Raw genomic sequence first — 17,356 nt, 5'->3', positions numbered from 1 at the left:
CAGAGACCAGTGTGAGGACAGGTGTGGACAGGCCTGGGGACGAGCTTGTCCCTGGGGGAGGGGAGGACTTGGAGGCTGTGTGGGGCTTTGCTGAGGGTCAGACATGCAAATGGTCAGACACGGCCTGCCACACCTGCCCGTCACACCTGCCCCATCACACCTGGTCTCAGGTTCTGGGACCTGAGGCCGCCCTCACTCCGCGTCCCAGCCCCACGTCAGGTCCCAGGAGCCGCACTGAAGCACAGCCCTGCTCACTTAGCAGCGCCATCCACTGGCCTTGGTGTATGGGCGGGGGGAGTGAGACAGGGGTCCGGAGCCCCCAAAGGGACTGGAGGTGCATGGGATTTCCCAGGAGACTGGGGGGAGATGCACAGTGACCCCAGAGACAGCTTGCAGGTCACTCTGGCCAGCCAGCCTAGAGCTGGCCTGCAGATACAAGGGACTGAGGCCAGCCAACCTCAGAGCACCTGCCTGGGGCCCACAGCTTCCTGGGCAGCATCCCAAGTTCAGGCCCCTCCACAGCCATGGGGGGCCCTGGAGCCATGTCTTGCTGGCAAGTCTGCTCCCCAGGAAAGAGAGGTCACCAGTCAGGAGTGAGGACTCCACGTGTCCCCCAAACCCTGCCTCCACATCAGTCAGCATGAGTCACCTCGCAGTCTGGGACTCAGTCTCCCCCTTGATGATACAGGCTGGTCTGGGGCCTCCCCCCAGGACCCCAAATGGTGGAGAGCAGAGGTCAGGCAGAGGAGATAGGAGAGAAGAATCTGGAAAAGCATTGCTTTATTCTAGGCCCTCAGGAGAGGGCTGTCCCCTCCCGGGTCCTGGGCTTCTTCCTCTGTGACCCCAGGGCAGGTGGCTGGTCCTAGAGGCATGGCCGCAGCCCAGGCTCTGGGGAGGTCTAGGGTTTCCGTGCTGTGAGCACCTGCTCACCACAAAAGGCTGACAGGCCACACACACGCACAGGTGCACCACACCTGCACACATCCCTGGACACACATTGATGGACCCAGCACCCCGCCCCTAGCACTCCCTGCAGGAGCCCTGAATGTTGCTACTGTGAAGGTGTGGGTGGCTGGCTGGCTGTGGTCCTCTGTCACCCCCTCCCCACCGTGGGACCCCAGAAGGCGCGTCCTGTCTGTGGCCAGACTCCCCCAGCAGTCCTTCCCTGTGGCTTGTACATACGTGGTAGTATGGTACCCACCCCGTGAGCCCCTGACGTGACCGGCTTGTCCCCACCTCCCCACTTCGGTTCTAGGCTCTGTACCCTGTGTTCTTCCCAGCGTCCTCTCTGAGTAAACGTGGTTCTGTGTGCAACTCTAGCTGCTTGTGATGCTTCTTCTGTGCCCGGTGGGCAGGGGGCAGGGGATGGGCTCATCTGGTCACAGGGGGAGGCGTCAGGGCTGGTCCCCACTGCAGGGGTGCTGGCTGGTCCTCACCCCAGGCCTGTTCCTGTGCTCTGCGCTGCCCTGCTCCTATTTCTGGAAGTTTCTCTCCAGATTCTCTCGTGGACCTTGGAGGGCTCACAGGGCCAGAGTCTGGTCCTGTCCGTGGCCGTGCCCACCCCTATGGTCACTTCTGGGAGGGGAGAGCTGGGCCTCAGGCCACGCAGCTGCCCTGACGGGGATGCTTAGTAGAATGACATGGACATGGGGCTTCTTCCTCTCCCAGACCCCGGGCCAGGAGGCCACAATCCTGTGCACTGTCCTCCAGAGAATGGCTCTCAGAATTACCTCCTGCCCCCTCATTCCTTCTCACCAGAGACTGCTGTGGGGCCTCGAACTCTGGAGGGGGCATCCAACCCCCAGCACAGGGACTCTGCAATCTTGAGCTTGGGTGGAAGTTTCTGGATAAGGTCTGGTCTTTGGGAAGCAAAGGGCTGGTTCCCCCACAGATCTGCAGGGTCCTGGGCTCCTCAGTGAAGGTTGGCAAGGGCCAGGGTTTCCTGTCTTGTGGACCTGGGGCTACGAGCCTGTGTGCTGGTGAGCGGGGTCCTATGTCCATCCTCTCCCCCGCAGCCTTGGGCTCCCACCACTGCCCCAGTGTCCCCAACCACCATCATGCTGTCCCTAGTCACGGAGCTCCAGAACCAAGACAGACCACAAATGGAGCTGCTTCCCTCCCCCCCACCCCGGGGCCCCCAGACCCTGAAGCTCAAGACAAAGATGTCCTATCCACATGTCACCTTATCTCAAGACCCCCCTTGAGAAGTCTGATCCCTTCACACCAGAGCCCAGGAAACCCCCCCCCCACACACAACCTTGGGCAGCCCTGGCCCCTCCTCAGCCTTGCGTGCTGTCAACAACAGTGGAGCAAGACCATGTGGGGCTCAAGCCAGCCTGCCCGTCATTTCAGAAGCCTCTGTGGGGTCAGGCTGGTCCCCTTTTTATTGATAGATGGTTCTCGTGGAGGAAGGGAGTGCAAGCCTGTCTCCCAGATCAGGCAGATCCTGGGGTCCAACCCCCTGACCACAGGGCAGCAGGTTTGGCCAGAACTCAGCGGTCGCCAACCCGGCCTGACCCCCGGCACCCCAGGTCCCGGCCCCGAGGACCCCCCGCAGGCGTCTGGGGTTCTGCGAGCCCCGGGGCCGGCCTGACTCTGGGGCTGCGGTACTTGCTCTTCTGACTGTAGATGAGGTTCCTCTGGAAGAGGCGTGGGAGGTGGCCGTGGTAGAGCAGGACAGCCAGCAGCATGCCTGCACAGACAGGCCAGGCAGGCTGCAGCAGGGGCTCTGCACAGGGACGTGCTCCAGGCTGCACCTGCCTGCTTCCTGCACCCACTGGGCCGCCCCATGCATGCCAGGGCAGCCTCTGCCCACCCCGGCCGGTGGCCCTGTGACCCCTGAGGGGACGGGGTCACACCAGACAGATGGCAGATCATGCCATTTGGGGGACTGTGGGTGAGGGGAGAAGGGGCCACGTCTTCAGTCCTTCACAGCTTCCCCTCTAGGCTGGGCTGGGCCAGAGGGAACTGAGAATTCTAGGACATTCCCTGGGGCAGCAAACACCTCCACTTCGTCCTGGAGGGGTTGGCTAGCAGGGTGAACTGGATACCTGTTTGTGGTTTTTTTTTTAGTTTTTGGGGGGTGGGGGCTGCAGGGCGTGAGGCGTGAAGGAGGCTAGGTTGGGCAGAGCAGGACTTGAAGTTGGGTGTCCTCACTGGCTCCTATTCCCCACTTCTGCCCAGACCTCTGGATCAGGGACCTGGGTGTCCTAGTCACAGGGAGGAGGGCCTTGAAGGACTTGACTTGGGATGGGGCCCCAGGACCTCTCGTCCCCTCAGTGAGGGTCACAGAGCTCGGCTCCTGAGGGGGGCCCTGGGCCCTGGGCCCGCTGGCTACTGGATGAAGCTCTGGGCTGGCACCTCCTGCTTCAGAGAAGACTGGGTGACAGTTGGGAGGTCTGGGTTCTCCCAGTGTGTGTGGAGACCCCCACCCAGACCCCCTGTCTGCTGCTCCCATCACCCACCGGATGCTACAGGGAAAACGGTGCTCAGCAGGGCAGCCCAGGCCTTGCCGGAGGGCTCAGCCTGGCTTCCTCTTGGCTTCAGGAATCTCACCCCCATAGCACCAGAGGCCCCCAAATAAATCAGCCCCACTCCTCCCTGTAGCACTCCCATGAGCTCCTCTAGTCCCCTCCCTGGCCAACGCCCACTCAGCAACCCCCCTTGACTCACCTGCCAGGGGGCCCAACCAGTACACCTGCACATACTCCCACCAGGTGTGGCCCGAGCAGGTGAAGGTGAGCCAGGCAGCCAGTGCAGGGTTGAAGAAGGCAGATGTGAAGGGACCCACTGGAGGGGGGGGTTCAGGCTCGTGGGGACCAGGCCACCTCCCGTCCCCAGACAGGGACCCAGGCCATCCCCTATCCCCACACAAGGACCCAGGACACCTCCTGACACCAGGTACCCAGCCAGGATACCCACAGGGTCCTGGGCCACCTCTCTGTCCCTTGCAAGCATTGCCAAGCACAGCTGGGTCCTGGGAGCTGTGGGGACGAGGCCAGGACCACTCAGCCTAGGACATGTTCCTGGATCAGTGACCAGCCAGGACACAGTCCCTCCTGGGACACACCAATGTCTGACTCCTGCCTCTGCAGTCCAGGACCATCTCACCAGCCATTTCCTGCCCACTCTCCACCCTGAGGACAATCTCCAAGAGACAGAAATGGGGAGGACTGGGGGAGGAGATGGAGAGAGAGAGAGAGAAGACAGAGAGCCCATAGTGCTGGGAGACGCCGGAGAGCACCCCTGGCCAAAAGCACGGGGGTAGGATGGGGAGTTGTCCTGGGAACCACAGACAGCCTTGACCCCCTGTTCCTGGCCAGCTGGGCTCCGTTAGGTCAGAGACGGGGGCAGGCTGGGGCAGGGGGTAGGGGAGGCGGGGGAGGGGCTCACCGGCGTAGGCCAGGGCGGTGGTCAGCGCGGCCAGGACGGGCACCCTGTAGACGGTCAGGCTGGTCCGCAGCCGCAGCAGCGCCAGGTGCAGGAGCAGGGTGCCCCCACCCTCCAGCAGGGCACCATGGGCCACAGAGGTGTGCAGGGTGGAGCCGCAGTGCTGGGCCATGAGGCCCTGCAGCAGGTGTGGGGTGCTGAGCTCCCAGGCCCACACGCGGGCCGTCAGCAGCCCCGCCGCCCACAGCCCCAGCGCCTGGGCCGCCAGCTGCCGCAGCAGGCCCACCGGGGAGCCGCTGGCCAGCAGGAAGTCCTGCAGAGCCACAGACGGGTTGGCCCAGGAGGCGTCCAGCGTGGCCCCGTGAGCCAGCAGCAGCAGAAAGAGCAGCGTGAGTGCTACATCTGGCCCCGCGCCGCCCGCCCACGGGCCCAGCTCCGCCAGCGCCCGCAGCTCCAGGCAGCAGGCCCCCAGCTGCGCAGCGCCCACTGCCTCCCGCGCGAAGCTGGCCCAGGCGCCCGCGGGCAGCAGGGCCTCCGCCGCCCACCGGGCCGCCTGGCACAGCGAGAAGGTCGCCAAGAAGAAGCCCAGCGACACGTTGAGGCCGGCCATGGCTGCCCGTGCCGGCAAGAAGGGGCTGAGCTACGTAGGCGGCCAGGAGGGTGTGGCGGCCCAGGAGGACACACCTGCCGGCCAGGCCTGGGAACACACACACCTGTGCCACTGCCCACTGGCCGCTACCCAGAGCAGAGCTGCACTCCCAGCCCTGGCAGGCTCAGCCAGGACCTTGCTGCCCCACTGCCTGGACAGCAGCAGTGACCATGAAGAGGGACGGGGCCAGTGACCATGGGGAGCGATGGGGGAACAGTGACCATGGAGAGGGATGGGGGGGACAGTGACCACAGGGAGGGACAGGGAGCCAGTGACCATGAAGAGGGACAGGGGGCCAGTGACCACAGGGAGGGACAGGGAGCCAGTGACCATGAAGAGGGACAGGGGGCCAGTGACCACAGGGAGGGACAGGGAGCCAGTGACCATGAAGAGGGACAGGGGGCCAGTGACCACAGGGAGGGACAGGGAGCCAGTGACCACAGGGAGGGACAGGGGGTCAGTGACCACAGGGAGGGACAGGGAGCCAGTGACCACAGGGAGGGACAGGGGGCCAGTGACCACAGGGAGGGACAGGGGGACAGTGACCACAGGGAGGGACAGGGGGACAGTGACCACAGGGAGGGACAGGGGGTCAGTGACCACAGGGAGGGACAGGGAGTCAGTGACCATGAAGAGGGACAGGGGGACAGTGACCACAGGGAGGGACAGGGGGTCAGTGACCACAGGGAGGGACAGGGGGACAGTGACCACAGGGAGGGACAGGGGGTCAGTGACCACAGGGAGGGACAGGGGGTCAGTGACCATGAAGAGGGACAGGGGGACAGTGACCACAGGGAGGGACAGGGGGACAGTGACCACAGGGAGGGACAGGGGGACAGTGACCACAGGGAGGGACAGGGGGTCAGTGACCACAGGGAGGGACAGGGGGTCAGTGACCATGAAGAGGGACAGGGGGACAGTGACCACAGGGAGGGACAGGGGGACAGTGACCATGGGAGTTTCTTTTTGTTGCCACCAGGATTATCTCTGGGGCTCAGTGCTGGCACTGTGAATCCACTCCTCCCAGTGGCCTCTATTTTCTGTGATAGGACAGAGAGAAATTGAGAGAGGAGGGGAAAGTAGGGAGACACCTGCAGACCTGCTTCACCACTTGTGAAGTGACCGCCCTGCAGGTGGAGCCCAGGGGTTTGAACCCATGTCCAGTGACAGTCCCCTCTCTCCAGCAAAGATGGCCAGGAGGCTGGATCTGAGTGGTGAGAAAGAGGCCTGAAGCTGCTACTTTCCCCTCTGACTGAAGTCCCTGAAGGTTCTGTTTTGTCAAAGATCATATACATATAATTCCCAACCAGGGTTATCACTGGGGCTTGGTGCCAGCACTACGAATCCACCAATCCCACTGGCCATTTTTCCTCCCCCCACCTTTCTATTTTATTTGATAGAACAGAGAGAAGCTGAGAGAGGATGGGGAGATAGGGAGAAAGACAGATACCTGCCGCCCTGCTTCACCACTCGTGAAGCTTCACCCCTGCAGGGAGGGACTGGGGGCCAGAGCTGGCTGCCTATGTGTGGTGACATCATTCATATTTTTAAAAGAGAATCACTTCATAGCTATTCGGGGTTTCTATAACACCAAATCCTGTAATCAATGCCAGAAAATGCAGTTCTTTTTGACATTTATTTGACAGAGAGGAGACTAGCGCACTGCTTAGCTCTGGCTTATACGGTGGTGCTGGGGATTGAACCTTTCAAAGATTCATTTCTTTGATGAACCGGAGAGAAAGGACTAGGGCCCTGGTCGGCTGCAGCCTCACAGTGTGGGAGGTGCTGGGGCTTGAACTTGGGGCCTGGAGCTTAGCGTTCTGGCCGGCTGAGCTGTCTCCCTGACCCTAGTTCTGACCCAGTTCTGACCCCCCCGAGCGACCCCGGGAACTGGCGCCGGTAGAGGCGGCGCGCGTACTGCAGCTCGGGGGTGGCCAACGCGCGGCAGGTGCGCCGCACTCGGGGCCCCAGGCCGGGGCGCAGCGCATACCCCAGGATGGGCGCCAGGCCGTGGCTGAGCGGCGTGAGCTGCGGGTCCCGCAGGGCGCCCCCGGGCAGCGCGGCGCCTCCCCCGACCAGGCAGGTGCGCGCCCACCGCGCCCGCAGCCGGCGCAGGGCGGCCACCTCGGCGTGCACCCCGGGGCCCAGGGCGTCCAGGCGCGCCCACAGGGTGCGGTTGAAGTGCGAGTACAGCGCCCAGTCGAGCGCGCTCCAGGCGCGGGCCCTGCGCGCCATGGCCGGGGGCAGCGGCTGGCGGGCGAAGGCGGCGCGCCGGTTGGCGGGAAAGGCCACCAGGGCGGCCGGCGGCCAGCACAGCGCGCGGCCCAGCAGCACCAGCGACGCGTCCAGGTGCTCGGCGATCAGCACCAGCGGGAAGCGCGCGGCCGCGGCGCGCACCAGGGCGCGCAGGTGGCGCGGGGAGCGCACCCCGGGGTGGGCCCTCCGGCTGGGGCGCACCAGGCCCAGGTCGAAGGCCTGCAGGTCGCGGCCGTAGTGGGCGTCCGACCTCCGCGGGTCGTAGAAGGCGCCGGGCCGCGCCAGGAAGTCGCCCAGGCCGCGGGCGCGCGCGAAGGGCGAGCTGGCCTTGTAGTAGGAGAAGGCGGACTCGAGCACGCGCGCGGGGTCGCGCAGGATGGTGAAGTAGAAGGTGTCGGGAGGCAGCACTCGCCGCACCTGGGGGCACCCCCCTGCTGGTCACTGAAGGCCCCGGTCCAGGCCGCCCTGGTCACCCCTGGTCGTCCCTGTGGGCTGTGCTCCCCACGTGCATTCTAGAAATAGGGCTCCCCCAGTGCAGACCCAGCACTGGTCCTGGTCCAGGATAGGAGCATCGCCCGAGAGTGCCCCTGTGCCCTGCCTACCATCCCCACCTTGCTCTCCTCCAGGGTACTGGGGTGCCCAGACCCGAGACTCACCTCCGAGGGCTGGAACCTCATGTGCTGGCACATGATGTGGAACCCTGGGCCCGGGTCATGCGAGAAGCCCTCCACGAAGCTGGCCTGGAAGGGCCGGGGGTAGAAGAAGTGGGGGGCCCCCCCGGCTGGCATGGCGAAGCGTAGGCCATGCTCGTCCCCAAAGCGGAACAGGATGTTGGCGATGGTGCTGCTGGCACTCTTGTGCACCTTCAGGAAGAACACGTGAGTCCTAGGCTGGCAGCCGGGGGCGCCAGGGGCCGGGCTGGAGAGGCTGGGGGAGCTGATGCCGGGAGCTGCTCCAGAGGGGTACTGGGCGTGCACCTGCCCTCTGCACCATGTGTGGATACTGTCCCAGGGGGTCCCAGGCATCCCGGGCATTGGGCTCAAGGCATGGCTGGGGCTCCTTTCCGGTCCAGCTGTGCCTGGGGGAGAATTGTGTCGGCGGGCACCCCACCCTCCTCCAGGCACTCGGCTGGGGAGGGTTCCTGACCTTGATGCCCAGGGACTGGACAAGGCGTCCAGGGCCCAGGCAGGGTCACTGCAGTCAGTGTCGACCATGGGGATGGCAGGCCTTGGGTCCTGCTTCCCACCGGGCATGTGCCCTTGCAGGCTGGGCTGACGGCTCTTGAGGCTCCCCAAGACAGGCTGAGGAGTCTCCTCCAGGGTGCTCAGAGGCCCAGCCCCCCTGAGTTCCATGTCCAGTCCAGCATGGGGGTCACTTAGCATCCGGGGATGCTGTGAAGGGTGATGCGTGGGCTGGGAGGGCTGGGGCAAGGCTCCCTGATGGGAACTGGAGAGCAGGAGAGGCAGGCATGTGAGTGGTGTGTTCCCTCCAAATCTGGGGCCCCCTCAACTCCTCCCCCTCCTCACGCTGAGCCAGCACCATGAGGGGACAGTGTCACATAACACAGCAGCAGAGCTGAGCCCAGCTCACTAGGCAGTAAGTGCACCCGGAGGCCACTCCACCTCAGGACACCGGCTGTGGGGGCTGGGGGCGTGTGGCCCTAGTGAGAAGCAGGGACTGTGGAAAGCAAGCTGGGGTGGACTGGCTGTGGTGGGAAGGGCACTTGGCGAGGTTAAAGAGGAGGGTTTCCAGGCATCGCTGGGAAGGGCCAGGGTGGGAGGTGCCTGGAGCATGAGCGGCAGCCAGAGAAGAACATGGCATCATATGAACAGCAACTTAATGCCCACTTCAGAAAGGCAGGGGAGGGGGGAACTGCCCTGCGTGCTAAGTGATGGTGAATTAAGATGCGGGGGGGGGGGGGAGGGTGGCATCATGGTTCTGCAAACAGATTCTCATGCCTGAGGCTTCAAAGTCCCAGGTTCAATCCCCTGCACCACAATATGCCAGAGCTGAGCAGGGCTTTGATGGTAAAAAATTAATTATGTGAGTCGGGCGGTAGTGCAGCGGGTTAAATGCACATGGCGCAAAGCACAAGGATCGGCCTAAGGATCCCGGTTTGAGTCCCCGGCTCCCCACCTGCAGGGGAATCGCTTCACAGGCGGTGAAGCAGGTCTCTCCCCCTCTCTGTCTCCCCTCCTCTCTCCATTTCTCTTTGTCCTATCTAACAACGATGACATCAATAACAACAACAATAATAACTACAACAATAAAACAACAAGGGCAGCAAAAGGGAGTAAATATTTTAAAATAATAATTACTTAATTTAAAAAAGGGGTCAGGCAGTGGTGCAGCTACTTAAGCGCACACGTTACAGTGCACAAGGACCCAGGTTCAAGCACCTGGTCCCATCTGCAGGGGGGAAGCTTCAAGAGTGGTGAAGCAGGTCAGCAGGTGTCTCTCTTTCTCTTCTCTTTCACTCTCCCCCTTCTTAATTTCTCTCTGTCTCTATCTAACAAATAAATAAAATATCTAAAAAAGTAAACATTAAAATAAACAAAAGTAAATTTAAAGATCAGAGCAGAAATGAATGGATGAGAAGACAACATCAAATCCAACACTTTTGAAAATTTCTGAAGAATAAACAAAATGTGAACTCACAGAGTAATCCCTCTCGGGAGTAGTAAGGCAAAAATGGGGTGTGGGGGGGAATCCTAGCAAATTTATTCCAAGGAAGAGTACTAGTGCCACCAGATTCTCACCCATAGGGGCCTGACCCGGGGCACCACAGGGCTGAGGCCTCTTGTCCTCCTCTCTTTCTCCCTCTGGCAAGTAAGTGGATAAGTAAATACCTTGTTTAAAGTGCAATGAGGATCGTACTGTCTTTGATTCGCTGACAAAGTTACTGTCAAGAATGTGGAGCCGGTGACGGGTCACCCAGCAGTGTGATTCTACCTGCTCGGACCCTGGGTCAGGAGCCAGACACAGCACAGGGACACCGGGAACACCGGGGAGAGCTCCGTGCACGGCGGGGCAGTGCCACCGCGTCCCTCTGCTTGCTCCTCTCTCTCTCTCCCTCCCTCGTCTCTCTCTTTTAAGGATGTACAATGGAAAGTCCAGAGGTGGGGGCTGGCTCAGTAGTCTGAGTCATCCACTTACTCACTGACCTGCAGACAAATCAGTTTTGTCTCTACTGGCGCTTAGGAGGCAGACTCTGGAGGAAATACAACATCCCTGATCCAAAATGGGGGGTGGGTGGGAGGCAACATGCTTTGCTGCCAGCCCCTCCCCACCGCGCTGAGGGGAGCTTGGGTGCCGTGGTGTCTTCCTCTGTCTGTCTGTCTGTCTGCCATAGTTGGTCTGATAACAACAATAACAGTAAATAAATGGAGGACGAGGAGGAGGAAGAAAAGGAGGAGGAGGAAGAAAAGAGAGAGAGAAAGAAAGAAAGAAAGAAAGAAGGGAGGGAGGGAGGGAAGGAGGAATGAAGGAAGGAAGGAAGGAAGGAAGGAAGGGAGGAAGGGAGGAAGGGAGGGAGGAAGGGAGGGAGGGACAACTCAGCTGGGAAATTTTCTCAGGTGGCCGAGCACAGGACTTGAACACCTGAGGCTCCTGGTTCCAGCCTGGGTCCTGTCTCTCTCTCTCTCTCTCTCTCTCTCTCTCTCTCTCTCTCCTAATTTGACAGACCACAGCTGTTTCTGTAAATCATGAGGCAGTGCCCCCCCTTCCCTCCCATCCCAGCTCAGCCCTCTGGGAGGAGTACTCACAAGCTGGCTAATGGACCCAGTCCAGTCCCAAGGAAGCAGTTAGGGAATTTAAATGGAAAGAAAAAGAAGAAGGAAAAAAAAAAATGAAGCCTCTGTTTACAGAAGATGATGCACTACTGGGGGGAAATGAGACAGACCGCTCAGCGCTGTAGCAGAGGAGAAATCCACAGCTGAGCCCAGCAGCTTCCCCCACCAAACAACCAACAGGAAGACAACAACGGTGGCGGCCAAACCGTCAAGTGAGCAGCATTCAGGGGACAGGGAGGGTGCAAAGCCTCTAGGGAGCACACTCCCAAAGGACACAAGATCTGAGAAATTGGACAGCAGAGCACCCTCAGCTCTGGAATATGGAGCCACCCGAGCCTGGAACCCGGGACGCCACGGTTCCCCAAGTCCTGTGCTCTGCCATTATCCTGGCTGTGCCCCTCCCAATTCCCTCCCCCCCCCCACTCCCATGCTGATGCAGTGTGGCAGGGCCCTGTGTGGGCAGCTCTCTGCCCTGACCCTGTCGCGTCCCCAGCCCCAGCAGAATCACAGCACACACCCCACCCCAAAAGAAGCCTGAAGCCTCTGACACCTTTTCTGCCAAGTAGAGGTAACCCCAATAGAATGAAGACTCTGACCAGGTTTAATTTCTAGGACATGACGTGGGGGTGGGTCCCACACCACCTGAAGGAGGGTCTGCACATGTCTAGGCTGCTCTGGCCAGGACCTGGGAGGGGGTGGGACTAGACCCGGAAGTTTAGTCATGGAGACTGGTGGGGGTGCCCTGGAAGGGAAGATCAGGAGCGGGAGAGCAGGGGTCCCTGCTGGGAGAGAACCCCCTGTGAAGACATTCTGAGGGGCTCTGGCAAGGCAGCAGGGGTGCCCTAGCCAGCGGGGGCTTTGGGGAGGTAGGCAGTGCCTGTGGGAGGGCCTCTGTGCAGGGTCCCTGCGGGCGATTATGTGGCCCTGGTTTGCACAGCTGCTGTTTGGTTTGGCCAGGAGTTGGGGGTGGAGCATCCTGTCCCCACACCTGGGCCTCTCACACATGCCCTGGTCACTTCCCGTGAGCTGTAAGAATGGGGGACACTCCGTGGGGGAGGGGCCAACTTCCTGGTGTGGGCACCCCAGCTCCCCTCCCAGCACAGAGGGCCCTGAATCCCCACTCGGCCTGGGGCATCACTGGGGTGTCCTGGGGTTTCCTGGCCCCTCGGGGCCTGGCTGTGGGGGTAGGGGGCAGGGAGCGGGGGAGGCCTACCTCCAGGGTAAGCCAGCCAGCTGGAGAGCCATGTAGAGGCCACTGCAGAGGGCCAGTGCGAGCCAGGCCCGACCCAGGGGCCTGAGCAGCCTCCTCAGCCTGGGGACAGAGGCGGGTGTCCAGTTGCTGCACAGACACCTGGGGTAACATGGGGAGCTCTCCTACCTTCCCTCCACAGCCCTAGTCAAGGGGACGGTGATCTGGCCAGACCTAGGTACACGGGGGTTCTCAGAGGGCTACCTGGGGGACCAGCCTGCCCCCCACCATATGGGGCAAACTGGAGGACCCCATCTTCCCTGTTAGTTGGGGAGAGAAGGCAAGGGACAGAGGGGACTCTTGGAGGGAGCCCCCTGCTTTGGGGCCAGCTCAGACTGTGGGGCTCCCCGGTGGGCAGCAGAGTGGTCAGTGGTGGGCCTGGAAGGGAGGGACCCCATCCAGGTTTTGGGGTGCTGGCTCAGCTGACCACGACCCCTGCCCCTGAGCCCCCATCTCCATGGGCACCCACCTGTCTGCCTCACATCCTCCTCTGGCCCAGTGGTCACCCCACTCCACTGCAGGTCCCCACACCCAGGTCAGCACCCCACCCCTGTGTCCACTCACAGCTGGGTTGTGGGGAGAGGTAGCAGGCTCTCCCCCACAGCTCTGCAGCTGCCCACTGGACTGGGCTGCCCCCAGGACCTCTCCTGAGTGCCCCCTCCCCGGAGTGGCCTGGATTCGGAGCCCCCGTGACCCTGGGAGGAGGGGCCTGCAGCAAGCTGTGGGAACCCCACGAGGGGTGCCCACAGACCCCAGACTCCATGAACCCCAGGGCAGCCCCCCAATGTGAGTGTGGGGGTCCTGTGTACTGATCCCCTCAGCCCGGTGAGGGGTCTCTCTCAAACACATCAAGACCTGTTTCCTCCCTCTGGTGGTCCGACAAGCTGACTGGGGGCTCAGCACAGGTTGGGCTGTATCCCATCATTCTGACGGTCCCTGCCACCCACATCCAAGGGAGGTGGGTCCTCAGAAGACAGTTTCCAGCAGGGCCACCAACTCTGAGGATCTGTCTCAGCTCCCTGAGGACCCCCTCCACCACCTAGGGACCCTTCTCACCACCAGGAACCCTCCTCACAACCCAGAGGCCCTCCCCACCAGCCAGTGGCCCTTCCCATCACCTAGGCACCCTCCTCACCACCCCAGTCTCTACCCTAGTAACCCAGGGTCCTGCCCCATCACCACAAGGTGCTGCCCCACCTGGGGCCCCTTTGGTCCAGGGAGCAGGGGGTCTGTGTGTTGGAGACAGTGTTCACACACGTTCACACACACAGCATCTGGGAAGACCCCCCAGAACACACATTAGGGGGCTGCCCTGGGGTTCATGAAGTCTAGGGTCTGTGGGCACCACTTGTGGGACTCCGAATCAGGGCCACTCTGGGGAGGGGACGCCCAGGAGAGATCCTGGGGGCAGTCCAGTCCAGTGGGCAGCTGCAGAGCTGTGGGCAGAGCCTGCTACCCCTCCCCCAGGCCAGCTGTGAGTGGACACTGGTGGGGTGCTGACCTGAGCCAGGCTCCAGGGCACAGGGCCCCACTGAGCCCCAGCACCCCGTCCTGAGGGCCAGCCTGCCCGCTTGGCTGCACTCGGCCTGTCTGGGTCACACTCACCGGGCGGCTGCCATCCTGAAGCTCAGGCTCCAGCTCGGCTCCACTCAGGCCCGCGTCCGGCCCGCTGACCCGTCCCTCGCAAGCCACAGAGCAGGGGGCACGGCCTGGGGGCGTGGTCTCCCCGGCGACTGGGGTGTGGCCCGCACCTGCGCCCTCTGCTCCGTGTCCCCTGCCTGGATCCCACTTACCTCCTGCAGACCCCCACCCCCAAATCCTGACCCTGGACCTCATCCTCTTCCCATTTAAATCCCCTGGGACCCCAGAGCCCCCTGTCACCTGCCCAGGTGAGCTGGCCTGATAGGAGGCTCAGCCATGGAGCAAACAACTGGCAGTGTGAGGTCCTGAGCCGGGTCCCGGCACCACACGCACGAGAGTGGAGCTCAGTCCTTGTCTGGTGAATAAAGGCATCAGATTGGGGCCAGGTGCTGGCTCACCTGGTTGAGTGCACCTGTTACAGTGCACAAGGACCCGGGTTTGAGCCCCCAACCCCCAGCTGCAGGGAGGAAGCTTCACAAGTGGTGAAGCAGGGCTGCAGGTGTCTCTCTGTCTCTCTGTCACCCCCCTCTCAATTTCTGCCTTTCTCTATACAATAAATAAAAAAATATAACAAAAAAACTTTAAAAAATATTTTAAATCATCAGGCTTAAAGAGTGGTAGAGTGCACCTGTTGCCACATGCAAGGACCCAGGTTCAAGCCCCTGCTCCCCACCCGTAGGGGGTGAGCCTCACAAGCCACGAGGCAGGGTGTCAGGGGTCTCCCTTGCAGCCCCTGCATCACTGAGCTGTCTGAGCCCCCCACGGTGGAGCTCCCCACGGGTGAGGTGGGGCTGCTGGCTGGTGGGGCTTCAGGACTGCAGCCCTGGTGGTCTCGGGCCAGTGAATCTGGTCCCGTGTGGCCCTGACCCCAGCTGCCGCTAGTAAGATGCTGACTCAGGCGGGGGTCTCGCCCCTCCCGGCCCCCGTAGGTGCCCATTGTCCAGCTGCTGCCCAGGTGGCCCGTCTGCTCAGAGGACACAACACAGAGACCCGTCTGCCACCAGGTGACCCAGCCTCACCCCACATGCTCATGGAGACGGCCCGGTGAGCCCACGGCATGTGGTCCCAACAGTTGAGGGCTGCCTCCCACCCGGGACAAAGTCCAGGGACTCGGAGGACCATGGGCCCTGCTCCTGGTCACCTGCAGAAAGGCTGCTGTCCCTCCTGCAGGGACAACCTTCCAGGGCTCCCAGGGCAGGGCTGGGGTGGGAGCCCTCTTGTATTGTACCCCTGGGAGCCACCACCAGAGGGACACGTGGCCTCAGAGGTGGCACAGAAGCAGGGAGGAGGCCCCACACCACACACAGCAGTGCCCGGCTGGGAGCAGGCACGGTCGGAGGGACAGGGCTGGCCTCGTGCCACCACCCTCGCCGTCACCACCTGTCTCCATCTGGACGCGCTTCCTTCTTTTTCACGGACGACTGGAGCAACCCCCCCAGGTGTCCAGCATGAGGACAGGCACCCTTGTGGCTTTGGTCCCCCAGGAGACAGAGCAGACACACCCCCTGGAGGTGGACGTTGGGGTCTGCGGCCCCAGAGCACAGAGGCCACGGGAACTCTGCCTGCCGCCCCTTTGGCCCCCAGACTCAGCACCCCTGGCAGCTTCCCTGTCCCTGGGGCACCAGCAGAGGAGTGACTGTCCCGCGTCGCAGGGAGCGGGCGGCAGACGTGGCCCTTGTGGGGCCTGTCACCTCACCCTGCAGACTGGGGCTTCTCTGGGGATGCCTCCGGACAGCAGGGGCCCAGGTGGGGGCCACCTCTCTGCATCCCTGACACCTGGGGACCTCCGGTGACCCTGCTCTGAGGGACATGGCAGCGGCTGAGGGACTCCATGGCCCCTGATGACCAGCTCTCCACGATGCCGGGGAGGACTCCGAGGAAGAAGCCCCTCCCAGGACAGTGATGCTGACTGACGGGGTCACACGGTGCCCAGGCTGCCCTCTGTGGGGACACGGTGCCCAGGCTGCCCTCTGTGGGGACACGGTGTCCAGGCTGCCCTCTGTGGGGACACGGTGTCCAGGCTGCCCCCTGTGTGGACACGGTGTCCAGGCTGCCCTCTGTGGGGACTGGTGTCCAGGCTGCCCTCTGTGTGGACACGGTGTCCAGGCTGCCCTCTGTGGGGACACGGTGTCCAGGCTTCCCTCTGTGGGGACACGGTGCCCAGGCTTCCCTCTGTGGGGACACGGTGTCCAGGCTGCCCTCTGTGGGGACACGGTGTCCAGGCTGCCCTCTGTGGGGACACGGTGCCCAGGCTGCCCTCTATGGGGACACGGTGCCCAGGCTGCCCTCTGTGGGGACACGGTGCCCAGGCTGCCCTCTGTGGGGACACGGTGCCCAGGCTGCCCTCTGTAGGGACACAGCCTCAGCTCTCCACACCCCTCCCCTACACTCCTGTTGCAGGCTGGGCTGCCCCAGGCACTGACTCGGCTTGGTGGCAGTTCCAGATGACTGTCCTCTGTGCCTGCTGATTCTGCACTGACCCTTGAGGCAAAGCTTCTAGGAGAATGCACAGCCCCAGTGTAGCAGTGCTGACCCCCAGGCACCTGAGGAAGATCACCCTGCTGTCAGGGTCTCCTGCCCCACGTGAGCCCAGGACCGGAGGGGTCCGAGCATGGAGACAGAGCCCGCCCCCACGCGAGCCCCCGGGGACCTGATGACAGAGGGGACTCAGAAAGCAGCCCCCCACCCCTCCTGTCACCCCCAGCCACGCACATCACCCACCTCCTAGGAGCACCCAATCCAGAGCAGACACCCACTTCCTCAGTCCCGGGTCCCCGTTCTCTGGGGGCACAAGCCTCCTTTGCATGAACAATAAACCAGCACTGGGTCACCTTGTCTGCTGGACTGTCGTGGGGCCTCCCCTTGGCAATGCGTCCTCCATGCTTCCCCGGCTCCCCGTTTCCAGACTCGGGCCACTTGGGGTCCCCGCAGCCCGAGGCTGAGACAGTGGTGTCAGTGCACAGCTGGGCCCCTCTGCTGACGTCTGTGTCCTCAGGACACTGCTCAGGTGTCCTGTCCCCTGTCCCTGTGCCATTCCTCACCACATACCCCATCTATGTCCCTTGGCTTCTGTCCCACGTTCCCTGGCCCTTGCCTCTACCCTGGACACTGACCCATCCTCATGTCCCCTGGCCCCTGTCCCCTGGCATATTCCATGTCCCTGGCCCCTGCCCCCTGGCCTATTCCATGTCCCTGGCCCCTGCCCCCTGGCCTATCCCATGCCCCTGGTCCCTGCCCTCTGGCCTATTCCATGCCCCTGGCCCCTGTCCCCTGGCCTATTCCATGTCCCCGGCCCCTGCCCCCTGGCCTATTCCATGTCCCCGGCCCCTTTCCCCGGGCCTATTCCATGTCCCTGGCCCCTGCCCCCTGGCCTATTCCATG

At 62.6% G+C, this 17,356-nt stretch overlaps 2 protein-coding genes across 2 annotated transcripts; both read right to left on the bottom strand.

Annotated features, from left to right (window-relative positions):
* Positions 1-2,337: 2,337 nt before the first annotated feature.
* Positions 2,338-5,005, bottom strand: LOC103121487 (aquaporin-12-like). Its single transcript, XM_007532010.2, has 3 exons — positions 4,393-5,005; positions 3,673-3,789; positions 2,338-2,692 (listed from the first exon to the last, which is right to left on the bottom strand). Exons 1-3 carry the CDS (start codon positions 4,997-4,999, stop codon positions 2,493-2,495), a joined length of 924 nt encoding a protein of 307 aa, XP_007532072.1. The 5' UTR covers positions 5,000-5,005; the 3' UTR covers positions 2,338-2,492.
* A 1,845-nt stretch (positions 5,006-6,850) lies between these two features.
* LOC132539236 (uncharacterized) lies at positions 6,851-17,028 on the bottom strand. The gene is made up of 6 exons (XM_060193387.1): positions 16,807-17,028; positions 14,754-14,939; positions 13,940-14,014; positions 12,299-12,397; positions 7,951-8,685; positions 6,851-7,711 (listed from the first exon to the last, which is right to left on the bottom strand). The coding sequence occupies exons 1-6, from the start codon at positions 17,026-17,028 to the stop codon at positions 6,851-6,853; spliced, it is 2,178 nt and encodes a 725-aa protein (XP_060049370.1).
* Between the last annotated feature and the right edge of the window lie 328 nt (positions 17,029-17,356).

Source organism: Erinaceus europaeus, chromosome 7, assembly GCF_950295315.1.
Source record: "Erinaceus europaeus chromosome 7, mEriEur2.1, whole genome shotgun sequence".
In the NCBI taxonomy this organism is placed as follows: domain Eukaryota; kingdom Metazoa; phylum Chordata; class Mammalia; order Eulipotyphla; family Erinaceidae; genus Erinaceus; species Erinaceus europaeus.
The sequence above is the reverse complement of the archived record's forward strand: the minus strand, read 5'-3'. Positions and strand labels throughout refer to the sequence as shown.

What these genes read in the sequence shown, in the direction of transcription:
- LOC103121487 (XM_007532010.2), bottom strand. Translation starts at nt 4,999, where the DNA reads ATGGCCGGCCTCAACGTGTCGCTGGGCTTCTTCTTGGCGACCTTCTCG. An exon ending in CACCGCCCTGGCCTACGCCG is followed by an intron (nt 3,790 to 4,392) that starts GTGAGCCCCTCC and finishes CCCCCCCTCCAG; the next exon opens with TGGGTCCCTTCACATCTGCC. An exon ending in CTGGTTGGGCCCCCTGGCAG is followed by an intron (nt 2,693 to 3,672) that starts GTGAGTCAAGGG and finishes CTGTCTGTGCAG; the next exon opens with GCATGCTGCTGGCTGTCCTG.
- LOC132539236 (XM_060193387.1), bottom strand. Translation starts at nt 17,028, where the DNA reads ATGGGGTATGTGGTGAGGAATGGCACAGGGACAGGGGACAGGACACCT. An exon ending in TTCAGGATGGCAGCCGCCCG is followed by an intron (nt 12,398 to 13,939) that starts GTGAGTGTGACC and finishes CTCTGTCCCCAG; the next exon opens with GCTGAGGAGGCTGCTCAGGC. An exon ending in CTGGCTGGCTTACCCTGGAG is followed by an intron (nt 8,686 to 12,298) that starts GTAGGCCTCCCC and finishes CACCCTTCACAG; the next exon opens with CATCCCCGGATGCTAAGTGA.